The sequence below is a fragment of the Sebastes umbrosus genome, chromosome 18, assembly GCF_015220745.1.
Source record: "Sebastes umbrosus isolate fSebUmb1 chromosome 18, fSebUmb1.pri, whole genome shotgun sequence".
NCBI lineage: Eukaryota > Metazoa > Chordata > Actinopteri > Perciformes > Sebastidae > Sebastes > Sebastes umbrosus.
Genome location: NC_051286.1, coordinates 27,753,022 through 27,772,275, shown reverse-complemented (window position 1 = coordinate 27,772,275; position 19,254 = coordinate 27,753,022). Strand labels below are relative to the sequence as shown.

At 42.6% G+C, this 19,254-nt stretch overlaps 1 protein-coding gene across 1 annotated transcript in view; it reads left to right on the top strand.

Annotated features, from left to right (window-relative positions):
* Positions 1 to 19,254, top strand: part of fzd3a (frizzled class receptor 3a) — a 33,494-nt gene that overhangs the window by 11,035 nt on the left and 3,205 nt on the right. The window contains 6 exon segments of the mRNA XM_037750293.1: positions 9,152 to 9,348; positions 11,308 to 11,770; positions 11,861 to 11,998; positions 12,000 to 12,083; positions 12,085 to 12,162; positions 12,384 to 12,635. Of these exon segments, the coding sequence (XP_037606221.1) occupies positions 9,152 to 9,348; positions 11,308 to 11,770; positions 11,861 to 11,998; positions 12,000 to 12,083; positions 12,085 to 12,162; positions 12,384 to 12,635 (1,212 nt within the window).

Below are 19,254 nucleotides of genomic sequence, written 5' to 3'. Positions count from 1 at the left end.
TGGTGATACATCACTCGTCGCCATGGCGCTGAGCTTGGAAATTTGGAGAATTGGAATGGCAGCAGAGGAGAAAGGAGGATAAAGGGAGTGGGGGGGGGAGAAAATGCAGGAGGGAAAAGGGGCTGAAGGAGGGAGGGGGGGATGATGGGAAGAGAGGTGACTGGGAGGTATTTATAAAAGAGCAAATCAACACAGACCAGTTGGCCACGTTGGGCTTCTTTGTCAGCAATTCATCAGTCACAGCATCTTAGCAGCAGACTCAGCCTTCATTAAAAACTAATTACTTTAGCATTAGGAAGGTACATATACAGCCACGCTCGGATGACTCCATTTGACTAGGCCATATTAATATTTAATATCACGGAAATCTTGATCTGATTTCAAAACATGGATAATCTCCGAAATGCATGGAGGTGAAACTAAGGTCAAGGCTGTTTTTCTGGGTTCTTCAAAGGCAGACAGCTTGGAGATTAGTTAATTAATAAGTTTTTGCCTCACTGAAAATATGCAGAAATATGCTAAATCACATGTTAAGTAAACCAATGCATGTTCGCCACATTGATCTGCATGGTAATATAAAGATAATTTAAAATAATATTCCCAAGTTCTGTCCTCATTTCAGTTTGTAAAAGATGTCAGTCTTTATTCTATACACTAATATCAGACCAGTGATGTTCAGTCTCTGAGCGTCGCTCATATTTGCCATTTAATCAGTTTTCAACCAGGTGGATGCCAATTAATTAGAGTAAATGAGCTGTAGAAGAGCACACCAGCACCGTCCACTACACCATTTCAGTCTTTTAAGTCTTTTTCACAGAAGACATTGTGATATACCACAGTAGTAAACCACTGGTGTAAATAATGAAATGAATAATGGCTGAATTCCATTTAGCTGTTTGTTTGAGGGTCTGGATTAGGGATATAACGGTGAGGAAATTTTCCCACCGGTTAATAAAGTTGTGACAACACCGGTGTTACCGATTACACCGGACATTTTACAAGAAAAGATGGCGCTCAATATAGAGCGTTTACTTTAATCTTAACGTTGGATGGCTGTGTGTCTGACCTCTCTGGTTGAGCTTTCGCGGCACTACGCACACCGGCTGTGACCGCTCCGTCCTCCGCACGGCGATTATGGTTCCCTAATAGCATTGGGTTTAAATCCGGAATATTACCAAATAGGTGCTTTTGCTTTTCGCTTTGACACCAAATCCTCCGCCATCGGATTGTCTGTCAACTCCCTTTCGTCTTGTGTGTGTTTGTGTGTGAAATCTGACTCCTGCTACTGTGCCGAGACTCCTTACGGAGCAGACACTTTCCCTTTTCAAGCCTAGTCCTGATATTGTTTGTGCTGCTTTGGTTATACTTTCCGCAAGGATGGCCGTACGGACAGGAGCTGACGTGGAATCATGATAAATATGACAATTTATTGCTTCTTCTGCTTGTAATCGAAACAAACCTTTTGGATACAAGTGTCAATCATGTTTCATGCTGTTAATCAATGATGTTATGGCAGAAAGTGGCACTCTGTTAGAACGGTCCTGTTTCAGTGTCTTCATCAGGGCCTCTTGTTCAGGCGAGTCCGGGGTCTGACTTGGACCTTGTTGGTTTTTCTTCGGTTTAGTCTTTCTCATCTCTTGACTTTTGTGTTGTTAACTAATATTTTTTGTACATATTAGTGCATCAGTTGGTAGGACATTTGGTCTTGAGTTTTTAAAACATTTAGATTTAGCTTGTCAGAGCTATCTGGAAACACAACTCCTGCAACGCCCAGGGCACCTTCCCACTTGGCTTGTTGTGACAATTAATTGTAATATAAATTTTAGATAATATTGCACAGCACTATTTTATTTTAGAAATTGAATTTAGAAATATTGTCCATTATGTTTTGAAGAACACTGTCAGCATTGAGAGGGGCAAAATTTAGCTGCAGCGATAAATCGATTAATCGTTTAGTTGTCAACTATTAAATTAATCACCAACTATTTTGATAATCGATTAAAAACATGTCCAAATTCTCTGAATCCAGCTTCTTAAATGTGAATATATTCTGGTCTCCTCTATGACAGTAAATTGAATACTTCGAGTTGTGCACAAAAGAAGACATTCATCTTGGGCTTTGGGAAACACTGATCGACATTTTTCACCATTTTCTGACATTTTACAGACCAAACACTAATTAATCAATCGAGAACATAATCAACAGATTAATCGATAATGAAAATAATCATTATTTGCAGCCTTAGTGCAAAACAAAAGATCAGTTAACTAACTATATATACCTGGTTTGTTGACCTTCATTGGAGCCCTAGAATCCACTGCTTTTCTAACTGACATATCTGACTTTGAGTGAGCTTGCTATTTCCAGAGTGGCATATTATTCCACATTTTCAGAGATCAAAAATCCCCTAAACAACACTCATGAATACTTAATGACCGTAGCAGTGGGATTGAAGCTGAAATTACATTAGCATACCACCCCACACCCCCCCAGGCCTGCACCATTTGACAGAGTTGTGTATTACACGCTTGATTCTCCTTACACGGCCGGCTCTGGGGTGGAAAGCGCCATGACAAACCCCTGGCCATTCGTCGGACCGCTGGTTCACCAGCTGTTTCCAGTGTGGCCATTAACGTCAAATCCCCATGGACAGCGTAGAGGCTCCGCAGGGCCTCAAGACGTTGGTGTTAGGAGCTGTTTAGGCTGCTGACTGTGTTGGTAAAGCTGTGACCAGCCATATGTCCCATCCACCACACTGGCTCACATGATGGGTTGACTGTAATAAAATGGCCGAATGGAGATCCTGAAGAGATGGAGGAGGGGTGAGAAGAGTAGGAGAGGGATGAATGACGGAGGAGTGTAAAAATAGAAAAAAAGGGAAGCTTGATGAATAGGAGGAGGGATGGATATGAAGAGAAGCTGATTTTTTCCCCTTAGTAGATCCTCATCCATTGTAGCCTATATATTTATTCAACCGTTTCCCATGGCGTCTCTGCTTGTAGTCTCTGCTTGTAGTACATTGTGTCTATGGAGCATATCGGTAGCCTGCGGGAATCAAAACGGAGTGGAGGAGAGTAAAGATGCAAGCTCACTTTAGCTGCATTAGATCATGTTTGAGTGGTTAACCAACATTGACGGGGCGCCGCAGATGAAGTAATAGATGTCACAAGACCGCACACTGGCAACAAAAAGCCGAGAGAGTCACAGGGAGAATAATCGGTACAGTTGCATCCAGTGGCAGGATGGGGTGAAATTCAGGATTTTCTGCTTTCCTGTGTTATTTCTCCAGAGACTGATAACAACATACTTTCCGTTCTCTCTGTTTCTTTGACCCTGATGTATCAGACTATAGCAGTAATGTAATATTCTAAAGATATGTAATTTAAAGAGGAGTCATTATTGTGAATGTTGTCTTTCTGTCAAGCCCTTTTAATGCTTTTAGCCGTGATTTCACAGGATCCTACTGACCACATCTCTGTCGATTGGTGTCCGCTGTACTGTAATCTCTTTCCTTTGAAGTTTAGGTTTCTGTAGGCGTTCAGGTGCTAAAAGAGGAACTTTTATAGTATTTCACTATACATATCTACTTTTGTTTATTTATAACTGCTGTTGTTGATGTCACACTTCCTGATCAGCAAATGTACAGGTTCAACTTTCAAAGATTTTTATAGGTTTTCTAAACTGTTTTTTATGTCTCTTGGTAAATGACTGATGGAATATTATATGGACTATTTTACAATTAGTCGTCAAATTAATTGGCAGAAAATGAATAATAATTTTTTTGATAATGATTTTACTGTTTCTAGATCCTCAAATGTGAATATTTGCTGGTGTTCTTGATTTTCTCTATGATACTGTTGGTCGGGCAGAACAAGGCATTTGAGTCAGTTACAATCAACAATACAATTAGTCGATATATTAATCAGTAATGAAAATAATTACTTGCAGACCTAATAAGCTGTAAGTAGTCAGCTAGAGAGGAAACGTTTTGAGACATTTCTTCAAGGCCATTTGACAAACATTAAATATATTTTTTTAAATGTGTAGGGGTTAATTTCGGAAAATATAACTAACTGTAAAATTGGACTTTTGGAAGAAATCAGACTAACCTGACGCGCCAGATGGTTTGATACACAGAACCATCTGAGAAGCCGTCATTGGAAACTGTTTGGAAAAGGGCTGGCACTTTCAAAAAAATACTTGACAGGTGATTGGATGTCAATCAAACTCATGCCAAAGCCCGTTGTGAGAAGAGCGAAAAACATCTTTTCCTCCGAGAAAAGCCTTCAGTGCCGTTCTTTGCTCTTCTTTCAATGAAGAAATACTCTCCAGCTCTGATATAACTGATGCTATTGCAGCAGGGCTAACCTCTTCAGTGGCCGCCATTGTTGTTTAGAATGAACAGTCGCCTCTCCGTGTCACGTCACACACACACCTAAACCACGGTCATAGCTGCCAGTAGCTCCTCACAGGATGCTGATCCATCTGAGTCCCTGTCGTTCGGAAACAAACACATTACTTGAAGCCTGACAAGATGTTTTTTTGTGTGATCTCATGATCCTGCGATTCTTGCGTGATCCTTTGATATCGCGAGAATCCAGCTGCTGTGCAAAGGTAAAATGTGACAGCCAGTGATGAGAAAACTTTGACTCAAGGTTAGATTGTGTGTGTTGCAGGGCAGGCTGCCTACGCTATTGGAAGACTTTAAATAGTGCAGTGTGATTGATGGTGCAGTAATAGACCCATTTCAAGGTGGATCGCTCTCATAGCAGACGTGTTAATGCTTAAAGATAACTCTGGCTCATAGCATGCAACGAGTGTTATTGTGTCCTCGTGCAGTGGTGCTCAATGAAACGTGATGACTCCATTTGTACAGAAATTACACGATCGAGTGGTTGATTGATCGCAGTTCTGACAGGCGTGTAAGTCACCTAAATTGTGTGCCTATGAGACTCTGCAGAGTAGAGACTCGCGTTATAAATCCTTGTCATCACCCATCCTTCCTTGATCCCTCATAGTGGAAGTGACTAACAAGTCTGATTACCTCTACGCCCATATGGTCTGTCCACGGTTGCTTTCGGTCTCCTCCTCGCAGCAGCTCAATGTCGTCTTTGTGCTTTAAGAGCCAAGCCTAACACTAGAGGTCGACCGATATGGGTTTTTTATGGCCGATGCCGATTTTTTACAGAATCAGGACAGCCGATGGCCGATATATGATGCAGATTTTTTTTGCTGATATGTTTGGCTGGTTTTCTTTTTTTCCTCCATCTGATAAAATATAACCGCTTAATAATAACAACTGATACACAACATTTCTTAACTTAAGTAAACATTTATTGAACAACACTTATGGTCTGTCTCTCCAATCTGCATTTTGTGTCTGCAATGCAATTCAATTCAATTTATTTTATTTTTATATAGAGTCAAATCCTAACAGAAGTTATCTCGAGACGCTGCAGTGCACTTCAATTTTATTTAGTGCATGATGGTTAATAGTAGTAATAGTACAGGGCTCAAAACCTTTTAAGCACCTTTCCAAAAACTGTTCTAAAGCATATTTTTTTATTTATGTTTGTTGACGGACACTGTTACAAGCTATATGGCCATAATCTAAGTGATCACAAAAGAATAATAATAACTTTGTTCACTGGTATTACACAGCTGCTGCTCTTATCTGCTGTGCTGCGAACTACACACAGGCCACTAGCGGTGACGTCATCGAGGCTATGTAGGACCTGTAGACACTTTTAATCAGGAATTGAACTTTTTGCTAAATGTTTCAACAATTGCTCGTGTTTCCTCCCTCACACGCAAACTTGCACTGACAAGCATTGTCAGCATCAACTTTAGTAAAGTGTAATCACACTTCTGAAGTTTAGTTTTCTCCGCCATACTAAGAGCAGAAGCTGTGTGTGTCTGAACACGGCGCTGCAGCCAGCGTGTATGAGAGCTGCTCCGCCCCGCACACGGCTAACGTTACAGACGGAGAGAAATTCTCCGTTACCAAACACAGAATTGATAACGTCGGAGCTTATCAATACTACGGTCTGTAATAATTTAGCCCCCTAGCCCGTTACCGGGTTTCGGTACCTGTCCCTACCTGTAAGGTAGCTGGTTGGAGACTCGCTATCAATACTGTTCCAAAGTGTTTTCTCTCAAAAAGTAACATTTCATATCTATTAAATATAATTAAATATATAGAGGGCTTTGAAAGAGAAGAATTTAAGCCTTACCGGTTTTCTCCCAGTTACGACGTTGTTCTTCTCACGCACTCTTGCAGAGGTTAGCCCACTGGGCTACATCTACTGAGGTCTGCTGGTAGAATGGCAATTTGATTGACACAAGGGGCGGTGTCACAGCAACAACAACAACACTGATGTGCGTGCTTGCTAATCGGCTTAATATGCTCAGGCATTGGCCGATGACGATTATGAAAAAATGTCAAAAATTCGGCCCAATTAATTGGCCGACAGAGTAATCGGTCGACCTCTACCTAACCACCAATTATAATCCTTTTTACATAAAGACATCCCATGTGGGTGGCAGGCAAACATGCTTTCAGGAGTAGGATATGTACTGGTGTTATAGACATATGGCGGGAAACACAGTACAATAGTCCGTTCAAATCTGATTGCAGATAAAATGGCAAACAATTGAGAAGATCAGAGCAAAACCCCTGCATCACTGGTTCTCTAAAAGCTGCATTCTGAGCTAAAAAAAATGGTTCCTACAGCAAGATGCTGCAGACATTTTTCATTTCTAAAGCTATGTACTGTGTACGACGGATTAAAGGGATGAACTGTGTTTCATCTGTTTTATCCAAATATCCATGTTTCAATTGTTCACAATCCAATCTGAGATTTCTTGCTATGTGGCTCAGATGTGTTTGTGTTTTTCTATGCTTACAGCTGGGTCAGAAAGACTCACTGATTTGTGTAAACTGAGCCTTATATGTTTTTGGATGAACTACTCGAAGTGTAATCTTCAGCCCCGGCTGCTCCTCCTTGACTCTGTCAGCGTAGCGGCCAGTGTTGTAGTCAAGACCACCTAAACTGAGGCCAAGTCATAACCAAGACCAAAGTGTATCGAGACCGAGACAAGACCAAGACTTTGAGTGGTGAGACCAAGTCAAGACCAAGACCAGACCAGTGCGAGTCGCATACTGCAAGACACTTTATACGATAAAATGTGGAACATGCAAGCCATAGCCACTCCTTACAATGATCTGAAAGATCCACATTCCCATAAAAGTGCCCACAGAAAACAAATGAAGATTCGTCTTCATTCACCTCTTGTTTACCATATAATATTTATAACAATTTAGTGATATCCCCGCCATTGTGGTCTTGAAATAAATCCAGAGTCCTCTATGTCTGAGACCAAGACAAGCCGATTCAAATGTGGTCAATTCTGAGACGAGACTGAGACCTTCAAAAAGTAGTCTTGAGGCTGGTCTTGAGACCAAGACTGATCTCCAGTTCTATAACACTGTTAGCAGCTTTTGAATGTGGCACAAATTCAACAATATCTCTCTTGAAGGTCATAAAAATATACAGAGAGCTACATTTTGCCCTATTTGGCCAGACTTTACATATTCCCCCACTTACCTTCTTCAACAAACAGCAGGGGGAAAATTTGATACAGCATAGTATCGCAATATTTTGCGTGGCAATTATTGTATTGATACACGGACATCAAGTATTGATTTTTTATTATATACATTTTTGACCTTTTAAAAATTTGCCGGCCGGCCAGCCCCAGCCACTATTCTGTTTTTTCGGAGGTTGAAGATACTGGTATCCTATGAAACTATGAAACTATGAAACCTAAGGAATCAATTCTACCAACCATGTCATGTTAGCTTGTCAGGAAGAACGCTTAATAATGCTCCAAAGTTTTGCTAAATGAGGAAAAACTGACACGGCCATTTTGACCTCTGACCTCGAGATATGTGAACAGATGTTGAAAAACTGTAATTTGCAGTTGAAAAAAGGAAATATATCGCATTCCATCTTATCACAGTACTCAGCATATCGCAGAATGTTTCAAATCACAATAAGATTGTATTGTGACTTAAGAATGATGATAATATGGTTTGGTGGGGCCTCTGGTGATTCCCATCCCTAGTTAAAGCTAGACTGTGTGCATGTCCTTCTCTCCGTTTAATGTAGGCAGGACACAAAACGTTAAGCTTGTTTAAACCACAGTGACTCATCCTCATTAATATCCACCCCTTCTAACAAACAGAGATTAATGCCCCCTGCATGTCCTCTCCTCACCCCGTCCCCTTCCCCCTTCATGTCCCTGTCTGTCATACAGACCTCTGTCTTTAACTGTTGGGGGAGTGCGGGGTAGTATGTGTCTGACTGGCTTGGGTGTGGCTGAAGGCCTCTCTGTAACACATACCCACACAGAGGTACCAGTATATGCAAATTCATGCAGAAACATGTAACCATACGCCCTTGGACACACATGGATTTGTATATATGCTTCCCCACTCACACACACATATATACACTCTCTCCCCTAGACATTTGCATATTAACAACATTCCCTCAGATGCTTCCTGCTCTCACAACGCCTCTTGGCCCAGTTTATATGTGTGAGACCATTATTGTGCTGGTACGTGGGTGTGTTAGCATGTAAATAATATACTTCCGTTGGTACTTCAGCTTATGTGTGTGAGTGTATGCACGTTACCGCCGTGTGTCAGTCAGTCACAGCGTGGTCCTCCCTGTTACACAAAGGCCCTGTCAGCAGCAGCAGCAGCAGCAGCAGCCCTGTGTGTGTGTGTGTGTGTGTGTGTGTGTGTGTGTGTGTGTGAATGGTGGGGGCTGCCCAGCTCGTTGTGCTCCTCCTATGTGAAGGTTGAAGGGAAGGAAGAGAGAGGAGATGGAGGGAAGGGGGAGCCTAATATCATGGAGGGGATTATTAGGAAAGAGGCCAGAGTTGTTTTTATGGACTCATCTCCAGAAACGGTCAGACACATGCTCCACTGATCCCTTTGTGCCTCTCTTTGGCCCTCATTGTCAAATTGGAGTAGCACCCCGGCTGCGGTGTTATCTTTGTAAGCTGTCTCAAATCATAATTATTTTGTGCTGGTGTGTTTTATATACACTTAAATGTCTTTCTCTCTGTCTCCATCTGCAGCCGTTCCATCCCATGGTGAACCTACAATGCTCCCCGGAGCTCAGGATGTTCCTGTGTGCGCTCTACGCCCCAGTGTGTACCGAGTACGGGCGGATGACTCTGCCCTGCCGCCGCCTCTGCCTGCAGGCCAAGAGCGACTGCTACAAACTAATGGACATGTTTGGCATCAGCTGGCCGCAGGAGATGGACTGCAACAGGTTGGTACAACAGCAATAATTCTTTCCCCCTGGATTTATCTCAGCGGTAACAACCCTGCTGCATCAGTAATTTAAGCAGATTTTCATTTTGTGGGGGCGTAATGCAGCAGCAGCATACAAAAAGTCATTTATTTGAAGCACAGAAATGAAGAGGCCTAGAGGATTACCATGTTTTTTGGGAAACTCAGACATCTGATTTTGAGAACTGGCTGCTAAACAATTACATTTATTTCAAACTTTGTTGTCCCAGAGGGTGGAATAGTTTGGCAACCAGATAGTTGATTCAGTCTACCGCACATCAAATTAGAAAGCAGCAACACAGTCCACAGACATGGCCAACACAGTATTGCAATGCCAAAAACACCTCATTCACACAGGTCAGCATCTTACAAGAGTTTTATCTTTCCTGTTAACCCAACCTCAGGCACCTGGCTGACATATAACATTACACACGCAAACTCACACTTATCCATTAAGGCCCAGACACACCAACCCAACATCAAATGACTAGCGGCGACGGAGGCTGACCGTTGAGTTTGCGTCACGTCGCCTTTGTCTTGGCCAAAAAGTTGCACTGGAACACACCGCAAAGGACTACAGCCGAAGGGCAACTAGCACGTACGTTCTGCGCCTGCGTGAGATGAAATAACTCTCCACACCAGCAGGCGACGGTAGTCTGCTCAAAAAGGGAAACCGGAAGACCGAGGACTGCGGATATACAAGCCGTTGTTATGATATGTACACGAACCAAAGCAGCGTCTGCCATTTTCACACCACTCTCAATCACCACTTAGCTTCATTCCAGACAGCCATGTGGTTGTGAAAATATCCGTGTATTTGAATGATCAGATGAGATGAAGATGAAAAATTAGAAGAGCCTTCAGTGATTTTCCACAACTTTACTCGTTGGCTTGCTTTCCTCACTTCCGTTTCTCTTCTCGTGCACTGATTCGTTTAAGCAGAACAACCAATCAGAGTGATTTCTCTCACTGACGGACGCGGCCGCCGATTCAACATGCTGAATTGGCCGGAAAACCTCTAAAACGGGCAGACTAGAGCCAACGGTGCGGGACGCACTGCAAAAACTAGGACGACAGACGCTCACCGACGGCCCCAACCTTCGGCTTGTTGTGTCAGGGCCTTTAATGACCAACCAAGAAGGTTACACATGGAAATTGACCAACAGTACATAGAACAAGAGATATGAAAATAAAGTGAAATAGTTAGGAGCAGTTACTCAGAAATCGTCTCAGGTTTCTCAAAAAAGAGCCCCATATCTTGTAAAATGTATACACTCACCTGTATTCATCCTCTGTTTGATTTTTGGGTAAGAGCATTTGTTGTGGGGAAGAGAGTTGAGGGTTGAGAGGGTTAGGTGAAATGGCTCATTGTAAAATTTCAGACACGGTCTGGAAGACTGGTTTTAAAAATGCTGCTAAGGAAGGGCCTTACCAGAACATAAGGAGGAGTGAGGTTGAAAAAGGTTTTACTTTGGTAGAGCCTTGCATTGGAAAGATTAGAGTATTCGTAGCATCCAAGTAGCTTAGTGGTCCAGGACGCTAACCAAGTAGTGCAATGTTGCCGGCTTAAGTCTGGCCGGCAACAGTCACCCCCATCTCTCTCCCATCATTTCCTGTCAGCTTTTTAATATTTGCCTGTTCAATAAAGACAAAAATACCCAGGAATACTTGCAAAAGATATTCAGACAACGCAGTGATGATGCAACTCAGAAAACAAAGACTCACATGGTTGGATTATCTGTCTCTGAAAAGTCTCTTGCAAGTTTAATTTCTTCACTGCACTGATATGACCTGTAATCACCAGCTGCCTGGAAGGTAGAAACATGTATTTATCACTCTTAAAAAGCCATGAAATGCTTTAGAAACTGGTTGGCTGTAACATAATGTTCTAATAATGTATATAATGACCCTGAGATCATCATCTCTGATCTCCTCTCAGGTTCCCAGACTGTGACGAGCCCTACCCCCGTCCTGTAGACCTCCTGTCCAGCTCAGACACAACTGAATCCCCCATCTCCGTCCAGCGGGACTATGGCTTCTGGTGTCCAAGAGAACTTAAAATGGACCCCGAGCTCGGCTACTCCTTCATGGGGGTCCGCGACTGCTCTCCCCCCTGTTCCAACATGTACTTCACGCGTGAGGAGCTAACGTTCGCCCGCTACTTCATCGGGGTGGTGTCCATCGTCTGTCTGTCTGCCACCCTCTTCACCTTCCTGACTTTCCTCATCGACGTGTCCCGTTTCCGCTACCCGGAGCGTCCGATCATATTCTATGCTGTGTGCTACATGATGGTGTCCCTGGTGTTCTTCCTGGGGTTTCTGTTGGAAGACAAAGTTTCCTGTAACGCAGCGAGTCCTGGGAGGTTTAGGGCTTCAACAGTGACCCAAGGCTCCCATAATAAGGTAAGAACATCTTTCCTTCACTGTGTATTTTCCTACTGCCTAGATACTGATATCAATCCTCCACCTGTACATTTTGTCTTTCTGTCCCAGGCCTGCACCCTTCTCTTCATGGTGCTGTATTTCTTCACCATGGCTGGCAGTGTCTGGTGGGTCATTCTGACCATCACCTGGTTCCTGGCTGCTGTTCCCAAGTGGGGCAGTGAGGCAATAGAGAAGAAGGCCCTCCTCTTTCCACGCCTGTGCCTGGGGCATCCCCGGTGTCCTCACAGTCACTCTGCTCGCCATGAACAAGATCGAGGGGGACAGTGTCAGCCGGGGTCTGCTTTGTGGGGCTGTACAACTTGACGGCCCTGCGTTGGTTCCTGCTGGCCCCACTGGGATTGGACGTAGTGGTGAGGAAGAGTATTACAGAACAAGAGATATTGTCAAAACATACAGTGGTATCTAAATATCAGATATTTTTAATACTGATATCTCACAACTTCAACCTTCATCTTAATAGGAAGCAGTTCCTGGAAGTTGTTTCTAAAAGTTTTGCTTTGTGATTATGGTTATGTCTGTTCTACGAGACAGCTGGAAACCATAACTCCCTCCCTCTGTCATATCATCCTAGGTTGGTGTGGCACTGCTGCTGGCAGGCATAGCAGCACTAAACCGAGTCCGCATGGAGATCCCACTGGAGAAGGAGAACCAGGAGAAGCTGGTGAAGTTCATGATTCGCATCGGCGTGTTCTCCGTGCTCTACCTGGTCCCTCTGCTGGCCGTTCTGGCCTGCTACCTTTATGAGAACAGCTACCGAACCATCTGGGAGACAACCTGGGTCCAAGAGAAGTGTAGAGACTACCACATCCCCTGCCCCTACCAGGTACTATACTCTGACTCTGTAATGCTAAACAAGCTGTGCATTATAATGAACAGAAACCATTAAAATGTGCAGCCTGTACTGGTCTTTACTAATAAGTCCTGGTATATTTTGGGTACCTCTGCTTTGGGCACTGAACAGAACATGTTTTTTACTTGCAAATAGTATTATACAATAAGTATATTTAGTTTCTTTGTTATAGGATAATAATAGCTAAGCTTGTTTGCATGCATATTTGCTGTCATCTGGCGCCATCATCAGATCTCACCTTCTGTAAAACAGATGCACAGTGTAGATTTAGAACAAGTCAAAATCTCCTTTTGACAGAAGGAAACTTCATTTATAGGAAATGTGAGATTAATTTGCAACCCATACATGTAACACCTGTAATTGCATTTAGAGTGTCTAACATGATATGGTCATTACTAGGGCTGTCAAAGTTATCGCCATAATTTTGCTAACGCAAATTCATTTTAACGGCACTAAACTCTTTAACGCATTAATGCAACTTGTGATCTTTAGGTTGTAGTGGGCTAATTATTAAACCTACTGAAGATACTGGCATCATATGAAACTAGAAAACTTAAGGACCATGTCATACTAGCTGAATGCGTGAAGGAGGCCCCAAAGTTACGCTACATTTTGGCGAGGAAAAACTGGCATGGTCATTTTCAAGTGGTCCCTTGACCTCTGACCTCAAGATATGTGAATGAAAATGGGTTCTATGGGTACCCACGAGTCTCCCCTTTACAGACATGCCCACTTTATGATAATCAGAAGGTCAGAAAGTCAGCACACTGACACACTGACAGCTGTTGTCGCCTGTAAATGCAGTACCTGTAAGGGTTTTTGGACAATATTTGTCATTGTGTTGAATATGTACATTTGCATTAAGCAACCATATGCCCACTCCCATGTTGATAAGAGTATTAAATACTTGACAAATCTCCCTTTTAAGGTACATTTTGAACAGATGGAAAATGTGCGATTAATTTGGGATTAATCATGATTAACTATAGACAATTATGCGATTAATCATGATTAAATATTTGAATTGATTGACAGCCCGATTTATTACACATGTAAACGGTATATTGTTGTGTATGTAATTATTGCAATATAACATTTTGGTGTTGCTGTGATATCCCATAATCCAGAAACACCCAGATGAACCTTCACGACAGTTTTAGAAACCCATATTAAGTCACTTAGAGGCACTGAGATACTGATGCATTTATTCATTCATACGTTCATCACAGTTTGCACAGATGTTTGTACACATTCAATATACAACTAGGACTTTTGCAAGGAAGCTAGAAGACAGAGCAGGAGGTAACAGCTGCTAGAAGGCTGATAACTGCCAGATGTGTTTGAACACAGAGACATTAGAGAGCAGGATGCTCAGTGAGATTGTGTGTCCTGAATGCGACCAGATACATTGTGTGCATTTAAACACAATGTCCAACACAAAGCTCACACACACACACACACACATACACACACACACACACCACACACACTCTCACAGTCATATATGAGACAATCTAGTGCTAACTCTCATGCTGCTTGTCTTCAGTAGCTTGCTTCACATAGCTCCAGTAGCCTCCAGCATCAGTACACCCACTGCATCTCATCTGATAGAGCTGTTAATAATTCAAACAGCTCTCTCTCTCTGTTGTTCTCTGTTCCTTTCAGCCAGGTATCACCTCCCAATGAGAGCATGCCTTAGCACATCCGCTTTCACCATTGCATGTTCAAAGTGGCTTTTGATTGTGATAGAGCAGAGAGGGAAAGAGTGTTGCAGGTGTGCGGACTATTATCTTGTGTGTTGTTTTGTCATGTCCAAGTCATACCTTACAATGGCCATTCAGTATTATGTAGCCTCTCTTGAATTGCTGTCTCTGGTAGTTTTTGACTTAATCGCTATATCTGGATCTCAGCCAGAAGACTTTGGACTTCACTGCTCCTGTTTACTAATTGTAGAATGGGTGATGACATTTGGTTTAATTACTTTGCAGCACTAGACACAGTTGAACTCATTTAACCTGTAGAAATGACTAGGGCTGTGCAATAACCACAATATATATGCAGTACCTTGTCTATTGACTTGTCAGAAGAAGTCAATAGACAAGTCAAACCGCAGGGGATGGTGAGTAACCGGCAATGGGAGCGCCATGTATTTAACGCTTTGCTACAAACGGCAGCAGCATGGACGAGGCGGAGGAGCTGAGTCGATTTTGCGCTGAGCACTGCAAGTTTTCTTTTTTTTTTTTCTGGTCACCAAGAGTCAAAAAAATGTTCAGCTTTGGGTAAAACGCGCTCACTTTTACCTGCCATCCAATCACAAAGGAGGAGGGGCCGGACAAATACCACAATGACCAACCGTCACATTCCTACATGTAGGCTACAAGTGCTGAACAACAACAACAATGAGGGAGAAAATGAATACGCATACAGTACATAGACCGGCGGGTTCGTCCTCTCTCCCTACTTGCCTTCCCTTCATCCAGAGCAAGTCAAAACTTATTGAAAGAGGCTGGGACACGGGTATTTAGCTATGGTGTATGTGCAGTGTAACTGGAGCTGCGTTCATGCGTTGCTATTGGCTCAATTTCGGCGATACAACCAATAATGTACCCCAATAATATGATGTGATGATGACGCATGACATCTCCTTCTTTTCACCCTCTTTGGAGCAAGATCTCTGGTTGTGTCCAAACTTCCATATTAACATGCTATTTAGTACGCTAAAACAGTATGTGAGATATTTGAGTATGTCCAAAACCTTAGTATGGAACCAAGAGAACACGAATTGCATACTATTTCTGGTGAAATATTACAGTATGCAACGCTGGATACTACGGTGGCATAAATATCCCACAATGCAATGCGGTAGGGACGACAACGTTCATAACGGACGTTGACGAACAGCTCTGTAACCTCAATACGCTTTAATTTAAATCTAAGTATAAGATTTCACTTTGCTATGCATAATATATATTTTAAATTAATGCAGAATTTGGTTATCACAAACCGATGTTTTGGTCATATGAGATTGGCACGTGTTACCATGGTTACACATCTCCAACCGGCAAGGAGTTTCAAATAACAGTTCAGTGCGGCCGAAAAGATACATACTACTGTTTATTCACACAAAAGTATGTTGAACGATAGTACACCTATTTATGTAGTACATAGTATGCCATTTCGGACGAAGCCTCTACTGGGCCGACATTTTTACTTCTGCGGATATTCTGTATCTTAGCAACCAGACGCAACCAAACAGTCTCAGCTGAAAGAACGCTGCACCCCACTGCCCTTCTGTGTTCTGCATTTAACAATAAACAAGTTTTTCTTTAGTTAGTCATCTTTGTCAGTTAAAAAGCAACAACGTACCTGTGTCAGGATAAGTGAAGTCTGTTGCAAAAAGAAAAGGCTATAAGGCCGATCATTGTCACCGCAGGGGAAATGCCTTCTCAGCAACAGCCCTAGAAATGACCTCAGTTGGCAACCTGAAAGTTGCAGTATTGCAGACGATATCGAGCTAGAGCTGTGGGGAGAGATCCATGAGTAAGATCAGAGTGGTGCTCTTAATCTGTCACGTAAACACTGCATTGTGTAAGAGAGCAGTGCAGTAATCCACTGTGTGTGTGTATGTGTGTGTGTGTGCTGGAGAGGACGGGGTCAGCGGGGTCAAGCTGCACCACATCATATTTACAGCAGATCTGAACAAAAGCTGCATGTGCTGCACAGCTGAGTGCTGTGCTGTTACAACCATACACTATGCAACAGAGTACTGTAGAGATGCCTCGAGGTGTAAAATCACACAAAGTTTCAACCTTCCACCCCACCCCCAACCCCACTGTGTTCATGAAAGTACACACGTAACGTATGCATTCACACACTAAGTCAATAACACGCATCAGTAGATAGCATAGACTCAAAGTGCCTTACTATATTTATCTTAAAAGCCTGAGGCTCGGACCTCCACTCTGCTGAAGAGCTCCTGTGTGAAGCTCGACCCTTCTTCTCCCCAGCACGCACGCACGCACGCACGCACACACACACACACGCACACACAGTCAGATTGGTGATGAGAATGAGTCAAAGGAACAAGAGACGAAGGCTGTGTTTTCAGTGGTACAGCTGATTTGAGGCCAGGGTTTAATAAACTCCATGAGTCTGATATTGGAGCCTTCAGCTACTGTGTAGATGAAGCAGGACTTCTGCCATACAGTCCATAATGAGGATGTTGGTTGTAGTCCGTCTCTTATCTCTCTGCCGTAATGAGTGTATCTGTGGATCGCTGGGCCTCGGGGCTCTCCGCCTGGCCCACTCATAATGAGACCATGATGACTAACATCTGTGTGTGACCGCATGAGTGTGTGCACATAAATATGAGAGACAGAAAGAGAGATAGGAAGAGAGGACGAGATAGTATTTCTGTGCTTCACTGCATGCCAGCTGTAATGTTGTTGCGATGGCAGGAGGCAGCAGCGTGGTTACTCGGCACAGCGACGTCCTGCTCTGGTGTGTTCTATATTTGTGCTGGAAATACTGACCTTACTCCCACTGTAACCAAAAAAAATCAATTTCTGTTGGCAAGTATACAGTATTTTCACAGTTTTTACATGTTATGCCTTAACATGATAGTGTTATCCACAGTGACCTACAATAACTTTAATCACAATAACTTTAATAACTTACAATAATTTTCACAATATCACAATATCATAATACAATAACTTTAATTACAACGGAATTGCGTTGCTATGCAACAGCTTGGGTCCATGTTTACTTCCTGTCAGCTGATGTCATTCACATACACTGCAACCGGAAACAAAGAGCGTATATTGCCAAGAAGTGAAAGTCAATTGTTCGTTTCATTGCAACATCAGTGCCCAGCAGCAAAGCTACGCTTCCGCCATTTTTGGACTGAAAGCGACTACTGGACGCCAGTAAAATGTCCGCCTAAAAGTGTGTACAGAATTAAAACAAATATATTATATATAATATATATATATATATAATATATATATATTATATATAATATTTATATATAATATATATATATAATATATATTATATATTATATATATATATTATATATTATATATAATATATTATATATAATATATATTATATATATTATATATAATATATATTATATATATTGAGCGTTTTCAGTCCAAAATGGCGGCAGCGGCTGTTGCCAAAAAACACTGGAGTTTCGCTTCTTTGCTTTTAGACTCTTTGCCGGAAATAAACTGGGACAACTTTCCAACAGAAAACATGCTTTCTTTTTAACAAGGACTATTAGCTCTCAGCTGCCATGGCAGAGATAGATGCTGTGGTGTTTATGCCTCCAGCAAAGCTGTCAGTGATGATATAGAGTACGCACACGCACACGCACACGCACACGCACACGCACACGCACACGCACACAGGGAATGAATGAACACACTGTGTCAGCAGGCGCAAACCTTCTAATTAGTTCATAGATGCTGATGTTTACATGCAGGACTCCGTGACTGAAGCCCATCACTGTCTGATGCCCTGTAGTGCAGCTTCCACCATGTCTGCTGTTTTGAGCTTTTATATTTTTCAGTCAAATGTTGCAGATGAAGTGGAAAAAAACAGTAAAACATATACACCGATCAGCCATAACATTAGGACCACTGACAGGTGAAGTGAATAACATTGATTATCTGGTTACCATGGCACCTGGCAGTGGGGGGGATATATTAGACAGCAAGTGAACATTTTGAACGTCGTATTGGAAGCAGAAAAAATGGGGCCAGCGTAAGGATGTGAGTGACTTTAAGAGATAAGATGAGATATTCCTTTATTAGTCCCATAGTGGGGACAATTTGCAGTGTACAACAGCAAAGGGGATAGTGCAGAAAACAGGAAGCATCAGCTAACACAGTAAAAAAAAGAGCTAAACAAAGTGAAACTAAATATGAACAATTAACTATAAGGAAATATCAAAATAGGAGCAGTATATACAGTATTGACAATAAACAGACTATTAACAAAATTGCACAAGTAGAAAAATGATATTGCACAGTGAGAATGAAATGAAATTCCACCTGAAAATATTGCACAGTATGAATCACACCTGAGTAGTAATAATGATATTACACAGTCAGTGTACAGTAAAGTGCAGGTTTTGTCAGTTGTTGGTGTGTATGGGAGCTGGGTACTGGGAGCAGTGCTGGTTGTGGAGTCTTGACAGCTGCAGGAAGGAAGGAGCTGTGATAGCGCTCCTTCACACACAAGGGCCACATAGTGCTGTCTAGACGACCGGGTCAGAGCATCTCCACAACTGCAGCTCTTGTGGGATGTTCCCGGTCTGCAGTGGTCAGGACCTACCAAAAGTGGTCCAGGGAAGGAGAACTGGTGAACCGGCGACAGGGTCAGACCCGAGGCTCATTGATGCACGTGGGGAGTGAAGGCTGGCCCGTGTTGTCTGATCCAATAGAAGAGCTACTGGAGCTCAAACTGCTGAAAGAGTTAATGCTGGTTCTGATAGAAAGGAGTCAGAACACACAGTGAGGAGCAGTTTGTTGTGTATGGGGACTGGTCAGGGTGCCCGTGCTGACCTAATGTTACTGATGAT